At 36.5% G+C, this 16,919-nt stretch overlaps 1 protein-coding gene across 1 annotated transcript in view; it reads right to left on the bottom strand.

The window, feature by feature from the left end:
* SERINC2 (serine incorporator 2) overlaps positions 1 to 14,892 on the bottom strand; it is a 128,854-nt gene extending 113,962 nt beyond the window's left edge. Inside the window, exon 1 of the mRNA XM_053707093.1 lies at positions 14,812 to 14,892. Coding sequence (XP_053563068.1) covers positions 14,812 to 14,850 — 39 coding nt within the window. The 5' untranslated portion in view covers positions 14,851 to 14,892. The remainder of the gene's footprint in view (positions 1 to 14,811) is intronic.
* Positions 14,893 to 16,919: the final 2,027 nt, after the last annotated feature.

Raw genomic sequence — 16,919 nt, 5'->3', positions numbered from 1 at the left:
CTCAGGACAAAATTTAGAAACTATTTAGCATGTTTTCTTTTTGGTGGTTGTAGATGTGTAACAGATTTTGGGGGTCAAAGTTAAAAAAAGTGTGTTTTTTTCCATTTTTTCCTCATATTTTATAATTTTTTTTATAGTAAATTATAAGATATGATGAAAATAATGATATTTTTAGAAAGTTAATTTAATGGCGAGAAAAACGGTATATAATATGTGTGGGTACAGTAAATGAGTAAGAGGGAAATTACAGCTAAACACAAACACCGCAAAAATGTAAAAATAGCCTTGGTCCCAAACGGACAGAAAATGGAAAAGTGCTGTGGTCATTAAGGGGTTAAAAGGGACACTGAACCCAATTTTTTTCTTTCATGATTCAGATAGAGCATGCAGTTTTAAGCAACTTTCTATTTTACTCGTATTATCAATTTTTCTTTGTTCTCTTGCTATCTTTATTTGAAAAGGAAGGCATCTAAGCTAAGGAGCCAACACATTTTTGGTTCAGACCATGGACAGCACTTGTTTATTGGTGCTGTCCAATCAGCAAGGACAACCCAGGTTGTTCACCAAGGTCTCCAGCACTTTATCAAACAGACTTTATTTGAACACAAATAGCGACGTTTCGGTGTCACAGCACCTTATTCATGCTTGGTAATGAATAAGGTGCTGTGACACCGAAACGTCGCTATTTGTGTTCAAATAAAGTCTGTTTGATAAAGTGCTGGAGACCTTGCTTATCTTTACTTATGTGTTTAGGGCTTGGCAGCGCCCTAGGTCTACCGTGCACACTCTTCACTCCCAAGTGCTGTTCCCCTTTTGGACTTTTGCAGGTTGTTCACCAAAAATGGGCTGGCATCTAAACTTACATTCTTGCTTTTCAAATAAACATACCAAGAGAATGAAGAAAATTTGATAATAGGAGTAAATTAGAAAGTTGCTTATAATTGCATGCTCTATCTGAATCACGAAAGAAAAAATTTGGGTTCAGTGTCCCTTTAATGTATTTTCAATGACTTGTTATACCAGCTGCAGAGAATAAAATGTATGAGAAATTGCATTTTCAGGTTTGTTTATATGAAGTAGCTGGTTTTGTGTTTTGCGTTTTTAAACCACAGTCTATTACAATGGGTTGAGTTTCAGGTAATATCAGATTTTATTATCTTATCACTATGTATACACACACTTGCTTCCTTATCTTATATTTGTCTGGAAAACCAGAGCTCAATACTTAAAATGATAATTTTCCATTATTCTCCCTATTACTTAAAGTGAAAGTCAATCCTAGCGTTTATGAAACGCTAGGATAGCCCATTGAAACAAATAAAGGGGACTTTCATTCATGAAGTCTAACATACTTCATGCAGAAAGCTCCTTTGTTTGTTTTAAGCGTTCACTGTTCTCAGGTGCTAAGGCAGCCCACGGCAGAAAGCTGTTTTGCTAAGAGGTGACGTTTTTACCTCTTAGCAAATAGCATGCGGGAAGTCCGGCGCCACAGGGAGACAAGCTTGATTTACCGCACAGCTATTGGCTAGGAGGTGAAAACGTCACCTCTCAAGCAAAACAGTGTTGTGCCGTGGGCTGCCTTAGCAGCTCAGAATGGGGAATGCTTGAAACAAATAAAGGAGCTTTCTGTATTAAGTATCTTATACTTCATGAATGAAAGTCCTCTTTATTTGTTTTAGTGGTCAATCCTAGCGTTTCAAACACGCTAGGATTAACTTTCACTTTAACTATCCTGCACCCCACTGGGAGTGTAATTTCTTCTGCTGGTTGTGTTTACTTAGGTTACTTACTGTCCTTTTAACTGCAAGGATACCTGCACTCACAATTTTTCCTTTGTAATGGAAGGTACCCTCAAAATGCCACATTAAAAAGGAATGCAAAGCGAGGGAAAGGCAGAAATAACAGATACCCTCAATTTGGCAAAATCCAGTGCTGTTTCAGATATTCGTATTTGAACTCATCAGAATATAGAGGCAAATTCCAAGCTGAAGTGCCAGCTAGGTTATCATCATGTTTTTGTTGTAATCACAATGGTTATTCCGTGGAGGAAAATACAGTACATAATTGTGTCTAAATCTGCTTCTCTTTCCATCAGTTACTCTTGTGTGCCAAGTTGGCTTTCGGATCGGTTCTGCAGAGCACTGCTGGTCCTGAGCGGAAACAGCTGCTAACCCAATCAGGAGTGCTAGTTACACAACTGGGTTATCTGGCACCAGCAGTGCTTGCGTGGTGCTTCTACTATGTGTTTACCCTGTGTGCAAGTGAGATATGTAAGAGAACAGCACAACAGTTAAGGGGGTGCACGTAGGACACTGCAAAGGCCCAAAGCAATATATAGTAACAAGGGATAAAGTCCTCAGCACTCCAAAATTCTTTTCAGCAATTTATTGATACAAAACAGCAACGTTTCTGGGTCACAGCCCCTTATTCATGCATGAATAAGGGGCTGTGACCACAAAAAACGTTGCTGTTTTGTATCAATAAATTGCTGAAAAGAATTTTGGAGTGCTGAGGACTTTTTCCCTTGTTACCCCATGTGCAAGGTTACCGGTTTGAATTGTAAATTTTTCTTTGTTCTCTTGCTATCTTTATTTGAAAAGGAAGGCATCTAAGCTAAGGAGCCAACACATTTTTGGTTCAGACCATGGACAGCACTTGTTTATTGGTGCTGTCCAATCAGCAAGGACAACCCAGGTTGTTCACCAAGGTCTCCAGCACTTTATCGAACAGACTTTATTTGAACACAAATAGCGACGTTTCGGTGTCACAGCACCTTATTCATGCTTGGTAATGAATAAGGTGCTGTGACACCGAAACGTCGCTATTTGTGTTCAAATAAAGTCTGTTTGATAAAGTGCTGGAGACCTTGCTTATCTTTACTTATGTGTTTAGGGCTTGGCAGCGCCCTAGGTCTACCGTGCACACTCTTCACTCCCAAGTGCTGTTCCCCTTTTGGACTTTTGCAGGTTGTTCACCAAAAATGGGCTGGCATCTAAACTTACATTCTTGCTTTTCAAATAAACATACCAAGAGAATGAAGAAAATTTGATAATAGGAGTAAATTAGAAAGTTGCTTATAATTGCATGCTCTATCTGAATCACGAAAGAAAAAATTTGGGTTCAGTGTCCCTTTAATGTATTTTCAATGACTTGTTATACCAGCTGCAGAGAATAAAATGTATGAGAAATTGCATTTTCAGGTTTGTTTATATGAAGTAGCTGGTTTTGTGTTTTGCGTTTTTAAACCACAGTCTATTACAATGGGTTGAGTTTCAGGTAATATCAGATTTTATTATCTTATCACTATGTATACACACACTTGCTTCCTTATCTTATATTTGTCTGGAAAACCAGAGCTCAATACTTAAAATGATAATTTTCCATTATTCTCCCTATTACTTAAAGTGAAAGTCAATCCTAGCGTTTATGAAACGCTAGGATAGCCCATTGAAACAAATAAAGGGGACTTTCATTCATGAAGTCTAACATACTTCATGCAGAAAGCTCCTTTGTTTGTTTTAAGCGTTCACTGTTCTCAGGTGCTAAGGCAGCCCACGGCAGAAAGCTGTTTTGCTAAGAGGTGACGTTTTCACCTCTTAGCAAATAGCATGCAGGAAGTCCGGCGCCACAGGGAGACAAGCTTGATTTACCGCACAGCTATTGGCTAGGAGGTGAAAACGTCACCTCTCAAGCAAAACAGTGTTGTGCCGTGGGCTGCCTTAGCAGCTCAGAATGGGGAATGCTTGAAACAAATAAAGGAGCTTTCTGTATTAAGTATCTTATACTTCATGAATGAAAGTCCTCTTTATTTGTTTTAGTGGTCAATCCTAGCGTTTCAAACACGCTAGGATTAACTTTCACTTTAACTATCCTGCACCCCACTGGGAGTGTAATTTCTTCTGCTGGTTGTGTTTACTTAGGTTACTTACTGTCCTTTTAACTGCAAGGATACCTGCACTCACAATTTTTCCTTTGTAATGGAAGGTACCCTCAAAATGCCACATTAAAAAGGAATGCAAAGCGAGGGAAAGGCAGAAATAACAGATACCCTCAATTTGGCAAAATCCAGTGCTGTTTCAGATATTCGTATTTGAACTCATCAGAATATAGAGGCAAATTCCAAGCTGAAGTGCCAGCTAGGTTATCATCATGTTTTTGTTGTAATCACAATGGTTATTCCGTGGAGGAAAATACAGTACATAATTGTGTCTAAATCTGCTTCTCTTTCCATCAGTTACTCTTGTGTGCCAAGTTGGCTTTCGGATCGGTTCTGCAGAGCACTGCTGGTCCTGAGCGGAAACAGCTGCTAACCCAATCAGGAGTGCTAGTTACACAACTGGGTTATCTGGCACCAGCAGTGCTTGCGTGGTGCTTCTACTATGTGTTTACCCTGTGTGCAAGTGAGATATGTAAGAGAACAGCACAACAGTTAAGGGGGTGCACGTAGGACACTGCAAAGGCCCAAAGCAATATATAGTAACAAGGGATAAAGTCCTCAGCACTCCAAAATTCTTTTCAGCAATTTATTGATACAAAACAGCAACGTTTCTGGGTCACAGCCCCTTATTCATGCATGAATAAGGGGCTGTGACCACAAAAAACGTTGCTGTTTTGTATCAATAAATTGCTGAAAAGAATTTTGGAGTGCTGAGGACTTTTTCCCTTGTTACCCCATGTGCAAGGTTACCGGTTTGAATTGTATGAGCTTAAGTACCTCTTCTATTTTTTTTGTCTTTACTCCATCTTCAGTAAATAGGGCCTAATTTTTCTTTGGACTAGCATAGCACAATGCATGAACTTAGAGTAACAGTAAATACACAGTGATACCGATACTCTAGTGCTTGTGTTATGCTATACACAATCCTAGGAGAAGTCATGTCAAGCAATGGAATAGATTGATGGTTGAATGTTACAGGTTTTGAATGGCTGTAATACCCATATGCAAAGGAAAAAAAGAGCAAGCATTTGCCTGATATACATCACCATGATAATCTGGGTTAAATACATTGAAAAGGAGGTTACTTATTTGGAATATCTACTGTGCATTTAAACACTGGCTACTACAAAGTTTTTTTTCCCCAGTATGTTAGAAGACATATGATATTTTATGTCAAAATTCAATATTTTACTCTTTAATCAAACATCTAAATAAAACACACACACAAAAGATCATATAGCCGCCTTAACTATATCCAGATGTAATTCAAACACATTGGGGGAGGTTATGAAACAGGAAACAAGGTATATACACACTGGGGCCCAGGAACATTTTGGAATGGAGCAGAGAATAAAAAAATTGTCTCAAGGTGGTTCCATAACATTTTAAAATCATATTAAAGAGATATATATAAATCCACAATAGGCATGCACTCGCTAGGCAAAAAAAAATTACAACACGTGACGTTTCGGGGATCTCACCCCTTCATTAGACAAATTATGAAGGGGTTTAAAAAAATAAAAAAGTAAAATGAATTGTGGCTTTAATGTCCCTTTAAAAACCACATACTTCTAGGTAAGCAATATTGCAATAAGTAAAATCTCTAATGGAATTGAGCTTTTTTTTTCCCATTTATTCTTTGTGTCACTTTAAATCTTAATGAATATTGGCAGGATAAAATGTCTCTTGGTCTACACTAAATGTGCTTCATCCGAAGCCACTAATCTCTGGGAATAAATCAATGACAGAGATCAAATGCTTTTTCAATTAATACACAAACTAATACAATACTCAGTAGACCTAACGGCACTACAACATAATTATATATATAACAAATAATTGGGAGTAGGTGCTTATGTATTGACAAATATAATATTAAATCAATACTGACAAGAATACATTGATAGCACTCTTAAAGGGATATGAAACGCAAACAAATTAATTATGATTCAGATAGAACATATCATTTTAAAATTATTTTAATTTACTTCTATTATGAAATTTGCTTCATTCCCATGATATACTGTGTTGAAGAGATACCTAGGTAGGCATCTGAAGCACTACATGGCAGGAAATAGTGCTGCCATTTAGTGCTCTTGCAAATGAATAACATTCTTGCAAAACTGCTGCCATATAGTGCTCCAAAAATGGGCTAACTCCTAGATATACATCTCAGCTTTTCAACAAAAGATACCAATAGAACAAAGCCAATTCATAATAGAAGTAAATTAGAAAATTGTTTAAAATTGCATGCTCTATCTGAATCATGAAATTAATTTTTGGGGTTTTATATCCCTTTAAGCTATGTTGACCACTGCCCACTTCTGTGCGTTTCATCTCTTAAAAGGGGAGCATATGTGCCACTCCCGATTGGCTCCAAGGCCTTCTGATCAGCTCTGAAGCAAGGAGTTAAAGGGACATTCTAGTCAAAATTGAATTGCACATAGATGTATTGCATTTTTTAATAGAAACTTATTTGCAATATACATGTATTGGCAAAAATGCTTGTATTAAGAGTTATCACTGTTTTAGTGTTAACATTTTTCTCTGCATGTGAAGCATAGCTAGATATTGTCACTGCACCCACATTTTAAATAATGCAGCTGCTTAGATAATCAGTGGGGCTTGTATCATGTCAGCAATTAACAAATTGAGTCATTACCAGATTGTACAAGAACCTTAGGCTCTCCGAGCAAGTGTTGTGTTTAAAGTGCTGGTGCACGGTGCACACTTAAATACACTTTTGAAACAGCTATAGCTTTTATTAGAAGCCTTTTTGCGAATGCATGTCTATTACAAAATTGCTTCTTTTCAATACCGAAATACACCCATGTGGTTTCCTATTTTGGCTGGAATATCCCTTTAAAAGGGACATGAATCCCAAAATTTTGCTTTTATGAAATGAGGGGTCAGTTCTTGGGCCTGTTATGCTTAACATTAGTGATTTTGGAAGTGGGCTCCAGAGGAAGGTGTGCTTGTTTGCTGATTATACAAATTTGTAACACAGTTAATGTTCCAGGAGGAGTGGATGAAATGATCATTGATATTGCCCAAAGACCAATTATAGTCTCAATGGTACATTACTGACTGTAACTAAGGAGGAACAGGATTTGGAAATTACTATGTCAGATTATTTAAAATTTGGTAGACAATGCAGCAGTGCAGCCAGTAAACCACTTGGATGGGTTGGGAGAGATATTAGTAGCAGATATAGCAAGGTTTTTATCCTAGTTTACAGATTACTAGTTAGACCACATCTAGAATACTGTGTACAGTTCTGAAGACCACATCTCCAGAAGGATATAAATAAACTAGAAACTGTGCAAAAGGAGGGCTACTAAAATGGTACATGGTCTCAAATTTTAAAACGTACAAAGAAAGACTATGACCTTAATATGTATAGTTTAGAGGAAACATGATAGAAACCTTCAAATGTATGAAGTGGAAGCTGACAGCATTTTTAACAAAAACAGAAATAGCAAAACAAGGTGTCACAATCTTAATTTAGAGGGTAGCAGATTCAAGAGAAATGTGAGGAAGTGTTTTTTTTGTTTTTTTTTACAGAAAGGGTGGTGGAAGTAAACATCAATTTGAGGTGGTAAACACAGACTGTAAAAATTAAAAAATGGTTGGGACATGCATAAGGCTATCCTAAGAAAACAGTAACATATAATATGGGTAGACTTGATGAGCCTTTTGGTTCTTATCTACCATCAAATTCTGTTTCTATGCTTAGCTTAGAATATCTGCCAGTGTTTTTTTGTGTTTTGTTTTTTTACTGACATGGATGTTTAAAGTTTGCTATGGTTGTAATGTTCCTTTACTGTAACAAGTAACATCCCACTAGAAATGTAACTTCCACCTACTGGTTTGGATGCAGGTCAGGACTTAGATACAAATGTCTTGTATGTTAAATAAGATTTTTGTGACCTTTTCATCACTGCACAGTCCCAAAACTACACCCCCCTCCCCCATCTTATATTATTGTTTTCAGTTAGATTCAATACAATAATCATACAACCCAATTCTGAAAATGTTGGGACAGTATGGAAAATACAAAAAAAAGAAAAAAAAAAATCATTTGAAAATTCAATTCCCCCTGTACTTTATTGAAAACACGTTATTTGATGTTTTACTTTGTGAATTTAATGTATTTTTTAAAATATACACTTGTTTCAAATCTGATGACTGCAACACACTTAAAAAAAAGTTGCGACAGTCGGCTGTTTACCACTGTGTAACCTTATCTTAACTCCTAATAACACTTATTAAGCGTTTGGGCAATGAAGACACCAGTTGGTTAAAGCGAAAGTAAATCCTAGCGTTTTACAAACGCTAGGATTTACTATTGAAACAAATAAAGGGCACTTTCATTCATGAAGTAGAAGATACTTCATGTAGAAAACTCCTTTATTTGATTCAATCGATCGCCGTTTTTACCTTGTACAGGAGCCCACGGCAAAAAAAAAAAATTTGGCTAAGAGGTGACATTTTCTTAGCCAATAGCCGTGCGGTAAATCCGGCTCCCATGGGCGCAAAGCTGGATTTACCGCACGGCTATCGGCTAAGAGGTGAAAACGTCACCTCTTAGCCAAATTTTTTTTTTGTTGTGGGCTCCTGTACAAGGTAAAAACGGCAATCGATTGAATCAAATAAAGGAGCTTTCTACATGAAGTATCTTATAAATCATGAATGAAAGTCCCCTTTATTTGTTTCAATAGTAAAACCTAGCGTTTGTAAAAAGCTAGGATTTACTTTCACTTTAAGTTTAGCAAGCAGAATTTCCCCCCCATTCATCCATTATGCATGTCTTCAGCTGCGCAACTCTATGGGGCCTTTGTTCCCTTTTTTTGCTCTTCATAATGTGCCACACCTTCTCAAATTTGAGACCGGTCAAGACTGCAGGCAGGCCATGCTAGCACCCGCACTCTCTGCTTATGCAAGCAAGTGCTTGTAATCCGGGCAGAATGTAGTTTGGTGTTGTTCTGCTGGAAAATGCAGGGACGTCCCTGGAAAAGACATTTGAATGGCAGCATATGTTGCTCCAAAATGTATAAATATCTGCATAAATGGTGCCCTCACAGATGTGCAAGTTACCCATGCCATGGGCACTGACAAATCCCCCATATCATGACAGATGCTGGCTTTTGACCTGTGCTGATAACAGCTTGGATAGTCCTTTTCCTCTTTGGCCCGGAGAACAAAACAGACGTTTTTTCCAAAAACTAGTTGAAATGATGACTCATCGGACCACAAAACACAATTACACTATGCTACTGTCCATCTCAGATGAGACCAAACCCAAACAAGTCGGTGGCGCTTCTGGACAGTGTTGATGTATGGCTTCTGCTTTGCATAGTAAAGCCTTAACTTGTATCTGTGGATATAGCAGCAAAAAGTGTTAACTAACAAAGGTTTACCAAAGATATCTATTCCAGACTCATGACGGTTTTTTAGAAAGTGACGTCTGAGGGATCGGAGATCACGCACACAGTTTTTGGCCTTGCCCTTTACGCAAAAAGATTTAATCGGATTCCTTATATCTTTTAATTATATTGTGTAATGTAGAAGGTGAAATGTCCAAAATCCTGCCTATTTGTCTTTGGTGAATGTTGTTCTCAAAGTATTGGATCATTCACTGATGCATCTGTTGGCAGATTGGCGAGCCTTGACCCATCCTTGCTTTTGAAGGACTAGGCCTTTATTGGAGGCTCACATCACCTTCTTATTTCAACTTGTCACATCGCTATTAGTCCGAAATTTCCCCTGTCTCAACTTTTTGGAACGTGTTGCAGTCATCAGATTTGAAATGAGTATATATTTTCAAAAAAACATTAAATTCACAAAGTAAAATCATCAAATAATGGATTTTCAATATAGTAGTAAAGGGTGAATTGAATTTTCAAATGACTATTTGAATAGGAGTTATATAAAGAGAATCTAAACTGCAATTAAAACTGGGAAGAATAGTCACTGATGTGTTTTGCCTTTATAGCTTTATCAAACACGGAGATTGACACTTCAGAGTCAGAGTCCTCAGAGTCAGGGGCCCCAAGTGGGACTTTTATGATTACAGGGGTTAATCACATTGAATTACAGCTTTTTAGTGTTAAAATAAAATGCTCCATAATGTGTACCAACCAGTAGGCAGAGGTCACTTTCATGTTCAAATTTAGCACACAAGCATTCATAAATTAACATACATTTTATTTTAAAACACAACTTTATTGCTAAATATTAAAATGATATTTGACATTCACTACTACACAATATATATATATATATATATATATATATATATATATATATATATATATATATATATATATATATATATATATATATATATATATATATATATATAAGCACACTCGAAGGAACGAACAACTGGCTCAATACCATTGTTAGCCTGTTCTATGGTGATTTACCACCTCGGTGCAGCTTCTTTTAGCCCATTAATGCTTTTCACAGAGAAGAACTTTCCTGTAGTATTTCAGTCTGATCCTGCCTATTACGGTCAGTCCAGCGCCGAAATAACAGGCAATTTGTTTCTGAACAAGGAACACAGCAACCCCAGAGGATCGTTTCGGCCTTCATTGGGCCTCGTCAGTGAGGTGTAGCCATATTCCTCTAAGCACACCGAGCAAGGAGTCCACGTCTGGTTTCCCCTTTTTCCTATAGGGAGACTAAATACACACAGAGAGAAACACACTCATCGTCTGGACTGACCGTAATAGGTGGGATCAGACTGATATACTACAGGAAAGTTCCACTCTGTGAAAAGTATTACTGGGCTAAAAAGTTGCACCGAGGTGGTAAATAGCCATAGAACAGGCTAGCAATGGTATTGAGCCAGTTGTTTGTTCCTGTGAGAGTATCTCTCTCTTTTTCCTTTCTCTCGCTCTCTCTCTCTTATATACTTTCATTATTTATTTTTTTCCCCATACTTTCATATTCTGAAAAATGGAAGGGCAGAACACTGTTATATTCAACACAGCCATTGGCTGCACACTCTAGTGACCTATTTATAACTGTCCCTAATTGGCCACAGCAAGGAAGGTCACCTAAGTTACAACATGGCAACTCCCATTGTTTTATAGACATTAAAACTTTACACTTATTTTGTCAGAATTTAAACAGCTAATGAAACTTTAAAAAAAAAAAAAAAAAAAACATCTACATGTTATTGTTAGACTTTTCTTTTCTTTGAATGAATCATTCTTTCTAGCACTTATTTAGTGTTTTATGTGTCTTAAAATAAAGATGCGTCTGGTCCTAATCCATTTTTTGTTGTGCATTAGTCAAAAAATATCTGAATGCCAAAAGTGACCAATTAATTCAAAGCAGTGTGTGAGGGGGTCTCAGAAACTACAAATTCTTACAAAGAAATTATAAGCCATATAGTTACTGCTGGCACTAACAAAGTCCATCTCTAAAGTTAATACAAAAAAGGTCACACTCAAGGGAACAGTTAACACCTTAAAATGAAGGTAAAGTTACCTTGACGCTGATCCCAAATAAAATTATTTGTTAAAAATCAATAGGAGTTTCATTCATGATTTTTTTTAACATTTTTATTCTAAATCTAGTAATCTCCGTTTTATTTCCATTTTTGCTGCTCTGCAAATTCAACCCGTTTGTTTTTTATGTCTTGGTCACGTTTTTAGATCAGTCAGTTGAAAATCTGGTCGTTAGGTGGCCGTGACCCCACATCACCTGCTTACTTGATTATATGCGCCTGTGCGACAATCTAATTCTTCATCTCTGAGTACACGCACATTCCAGTTCGCACATTGGAAAATGGTTTTGCCGACTATCGCATGCGCAGTTGTGATTGAAATCTCAGATTCGAGCATGCGCATTTACACTGTTCGTCGTGAACGTGCTTCTGAGATTATGTATAGAGTGGGTGGGACCGCTCTATACGTCACATGACATAACATCAGGAAATAGAGGTTAGGATTTATCGTCGAAACGGTAGGGAAATATAAAGATATAAAACCAAGAAAAATAATACATTTAAAAAATAAAGTTAGCGATTAGCTTATAGTATGATTAAAGAATGCATTAATAGATTATAAAATTGACCAAACTTTACATTCACTTTAAATTACAAGACATTTCTGTTGTGTCACTATAGAATAACATATAAGCAAAGTCTTAATGTTTTTAAACAAATTAACATTGTTTTTACTGCAATCATTTTTCAATAGCCAAACTCCATCCACTATTTGCCTTATGTGGAGGAGTCAATCTGGGCTTTAGTTCACAGACAACAAGGCTAGTCACTGTAATAAAGTTAATATTAAGTGAATTGGTTTGCAGTTGTTATCGTATAAATCCAATTAAGGACATATATTGTAAGTGGCAGAGTTAGCATTGAGAAGTCAGCAGAGGGTAAATTCCAAGTTCTGAAAATTAGAAATGGTTCAATTTGCAGAGCTAAATTACATGAAAATGGGGGAAAAGAAAAAGTAAAATATATTGCAAAATGTGTTTATTATACATAACTAAAAAATGTATAATAATATTAATCTCAAGGTGTTTACTGTTCCTTTAAAAGGACATTTATTAAAAGCTTGCAAGCATGAAGCAAAATATTTTTTTTAGCATTACATTGTAAAGAAGGTGTCTCATTCAGAGCACTGCATAGTAAAATACACCACTCAAGCTAAAAATTTGCTTTTCTAAAAATATTTACATAGCAACATAGAAACATAGATAAGAACCAAAAGGCCCATCAAGTCTACCTATAGAGATCTCATAGTATTGAGAAGGGGGTAGATTTATCATATGTCGAGCAGACATGATTCGCATATCGCTAAATGACTGCTGCTTCTTAACTTCCGTTTCAGGTGAGTCTGAAACGATGGGACTCAGAAACAGCATCTGCTGCTTCATACATGGAGCCCAAGATGTCTTCAATAATATTACCAGCCCAGACTGCTTTAGAGGATCGTGCCCTTAGTAAACATAAATTTGCATGTTTACAACCCAGAATACACAGCTGCAGAATAATCCAGTGTTACAAACTACAGGAACTATGGTTCCAAAAACGTATACTTAAATCATACATTATCCAAAAAACATGAGAACCATATCTATATAAAGATGCAAGGCTGAGTATCCATACGGATCTCCACATTTATTTTTTCATCTTTACAACATTTAGTGTTCAGTTGGGCTTTTTTCTCAACCTCTTTTCCAATATATATATATAACTATATATATATATATATATATATATATAACTATATATATATATATATATATATAACTATATATATATATATATATATAACTATATATATATATATATAACTATATATATATATATATATATATATATAACTATATATATATATATATATATATACACACACATACAAATATATATATATATATATATATATATATATATATATATATATATATATATATATATATATATATATACATATACACACACACTACCCCTTCACTGCTCACATAAAAACATTTGAAAATGTATGAAACTGTAAATGTGGAATAACGCCAAATTATTCTGAGGTTTTACTTCTGATCTACAACTTAAAGGGATACAAAAGGTAAAAATGGAAATCTACATGTGTACATTTCAATTTTAAATAGAATCAGGTTTTCAAAAGCAAAAAAAAAAAAGCAATAACTTTTACTAGATGCATTTTTGCTAATGGAAGGTTATTTGAAAAAGGCTTCAATTTAAAATTGAAATGCACATTACAATTTTGACCTTACTATTCCTTTAATGTTCTCTCCTAAAATATACCTATGAAATCATTAAAAAAAAAATAGATAGTTTTTTATTTCTTTGTTAGTAAAATTTTTTGTGGGAGGCTCTAGTTATATAGCAATTTCATCAAATGGTGATTATGTGACACATCTTGCAATAACACAGCTATTGCACTTCCTCTAAGTCTAAGGCTACATTTTATCAGACCACATCACAAGTAACTATTCCATGCACAAACCAACACAAGTAACAATATATAAACCTACACTTTTTGTTACTTTTACTAAATTTACACACAAAAAACATTGCCTTGGTTTTATACAGTATATATATTCTTATGCCTCTAATTACAAATAGTGAAATACTGTATAGATTCATACTGAGCAATATATTAGGTTGGCAACTATAGACCTTGGAGACTCTATACCCAAAATATTATCCTAAAAAAGTGCACTAAAACAACATAGTTTACTGTAATAAAAAAACACCAGCACTCAATCAAAAAACAACTCAATGTTATCACACACACAAAGAAAGTGGATGACAAAAACGTCTGTCTGGGTCCTATATAATGGATAAAAGTGCAATACAAAGCAACCCTTTGTGTGAACTTGGGGCCACAAATGCTGCATCGTCTAACAGTACTGGTTACCCGTTTTGTGAAAACACAACATTGCTTTACCCTCTCCCAAGAGCTCACAATATATATCTTGTTATGTTCCCACACAGCAACAAAGTGCACATTGTAAATTGCACAACTCTTCTATAGAAAATAACTCATGTAAATAAACATCACAAGTATTCATTTAAATATTAATAGTAGGTCACTTGGTCTATTTTCTATTAAAAAACAACAACTTGTATTTCTGTATGAAAAGACACAAAAGGCCAATACGATATGGTTCTGTGTGTTAATAGACTTGTAAACAAATGTATAATCACACACTTGTTGCTGTAAGTCACATTATCCAGCAGTGAAACCAGATCCATAAGTCTACATACAAAGGGAGAACGCGGCTAGGGGCACACAGTACACAAAGTAATATAAAAATACAGAACTAACAAACTATATATGGTAAACAGATCTAGATAAAGGGTAACATAAGCACAGTGGATTACTCACACAGTTGATAAGGGAGCACACTGCCAGGCAGGCACCCATGGTGAAAGGCAGCAGACACTAGTCAGAGTTCGGTAATTTCCGTCACTGGTCTTTAGAGTCTCCTCCCACATATCGGATCTCACCTTTCATATTTGTTTGTCACCGCCCACACTCGGCTATTTCCGCCAGTTTCCTCCAGGTGTCCCCTACCTATTGCAACCCTCGACTATTATGTTTTCCATTTCCTACAATATTATGTTGGTGATAAACTTCTGCGGTCTGACCCTTATCTTAACGAACTAAAGTAGGGTAAACTGATTTATTATTAATGTTTTAGCGCATGATGATATGGCTCATTTTGTAACAACAAAATTAATATATCTTTTTGGACAGAGCAGAGAAACGAGTATCAAGTTAATTTAAAGGGAGGTTTCTGTCATGATATAGAAACATATTTGCAATATACATATACTGGCAAAAGAATGTTCTATTAAAAGTTATCACTGTTATAGGGCCAGATTTAATAAAGTGAGGAGGACAGACATGGGCATACATCTTTGCCCCTCTCTGTCAGGCTTTGTGTATAGTGGGCAGCTTCAGGTTTGCTTATACTAGCCTGCAGCTGAACCTTTGATAAATCTTGCGCTTAATGTTAAAGGGATATGAAACCCAATTTTTTTTTCTTTCACGATTCAGATAGAGCATGTGATTTTAAGCAATTTTTTAATTTACTCCTATTATCAATTTGTATTCATTTTCTTGGTATCTTTATTTGAAAAGTAGGAATGTATGCTTTGGAGCCTGCCTTTTTTTGTTCAGCACCTGGGTAGCGCTTGCTGATTAGTGGCTAAATGTAGCCTCTCCCTTCAAATAATTTTCTGTAACGTAGGGTCCCTCCCACACCTGTTACAGACACACACAGTGTCACTGTCTTTAATGATCAGGCATCTGCCTTCATATGATTGTGCTCCGGTTCCATATGCAGACAGATGCCTGAAGCTCAGGAACTCCTGCTGGAGCTTCCTGCAGCTCAGACATATATATACATTCTGCAGTATGATGGGCAAAGTACCGCATGACGTATATATACATCTTTTTGAGTTAAGGGTCTAACATAGAGATAAATATATATGCATGTCTAAGGATGTACATACACTCACCGGCCACTTTATTAGGTACACTTTGCTATTACCGGTTTGGACCCCCTTTTGCCTTCAGAACTACCTTAATTCTTCATGGCATAGATTAAAGAATGTTTTGGAAACATTCCCCAGCGATTTTGGTCCATATTGACATGATAGCATCGCATAGTTTCTGCAGATTTGTCGGTTGCAGATCCATGTGAATCTCCCGTTCCACCACATGACAAAGATGCTCTATTGGATTTAGATCTAGTGACTGTGGAGGCCATTGGAGCTTTGTGACATGGTGCATTATCCTGCTGGAAGTAGCCATCAGAAGATGGGTACACTGTAGTCATAAAGTGATTGACATGTTCAGCAACAATACTCAGGTAGGCCGTGGCGTTTAAACAATGCTCAATTGGTACTAAGGGACCCAAAGTGTGCCAAGAAAATATCCACCACACCATTACACCACCAGCAGCCTGAACCGTTGATACAATGCAGTATGGATCCAGGTTTTCATGTTGTTTACGCCAAATTCTGACCCTACCATCTGAATGTCGCAGCTGAAATCGAGACTCATCAGACCAGGCAACATTTTTCTAATCTTCTATTGTCTAATTTTGGTGAGTCTTTGCAAATTGTAGCCTCAGTTTCTTGTTCTTAGCTGACAGGAGTGGCACCCAGTGTAGCCCATCTGCTTCAAGGTTCAATGTGTTGTGCATTCAGAGATGGTATTCTGCATACCTTGGTTGTAACAAGTGGTTATTTGAGTTACTGTTGCCTTTCTATCATCTCGAACCAGTCTGCCCATTCTCCTCTGACCTCTGACATCAACAAGGCATTGTCGTCCACACTACCGCAGCTCACTGGATATTTTGTCTTTTTTGGACCATTCTCTGTAAACCCTAGAGATGGTTGTACGTGATAATTCCAATAGATCAGCAGTTTTTGAAATACTCAGACCAGCTCGTCTGGCACCAACAACCTTGCCAAAGTCACTTA

Source organism: Bombina bombina, chromosome 3 (assembly GCF_027579735.1).
Source record: "Bombina bombina isolate aBomBom1 chromosome 3, aBomBom1.pri, whole genome shotgun sequence".
NCBI classification, from domain to species: Eukaryota; Metazoa; Chordata; class Amphibia; order Anura; family Bombinatoridae; genus Bombina; species Bombina bombina.
The sequence above is the reverse complement of the archived record's forward strand: the minus strand, read 5'-3'. Positions and strand labels throughout refer to the sequence as shown.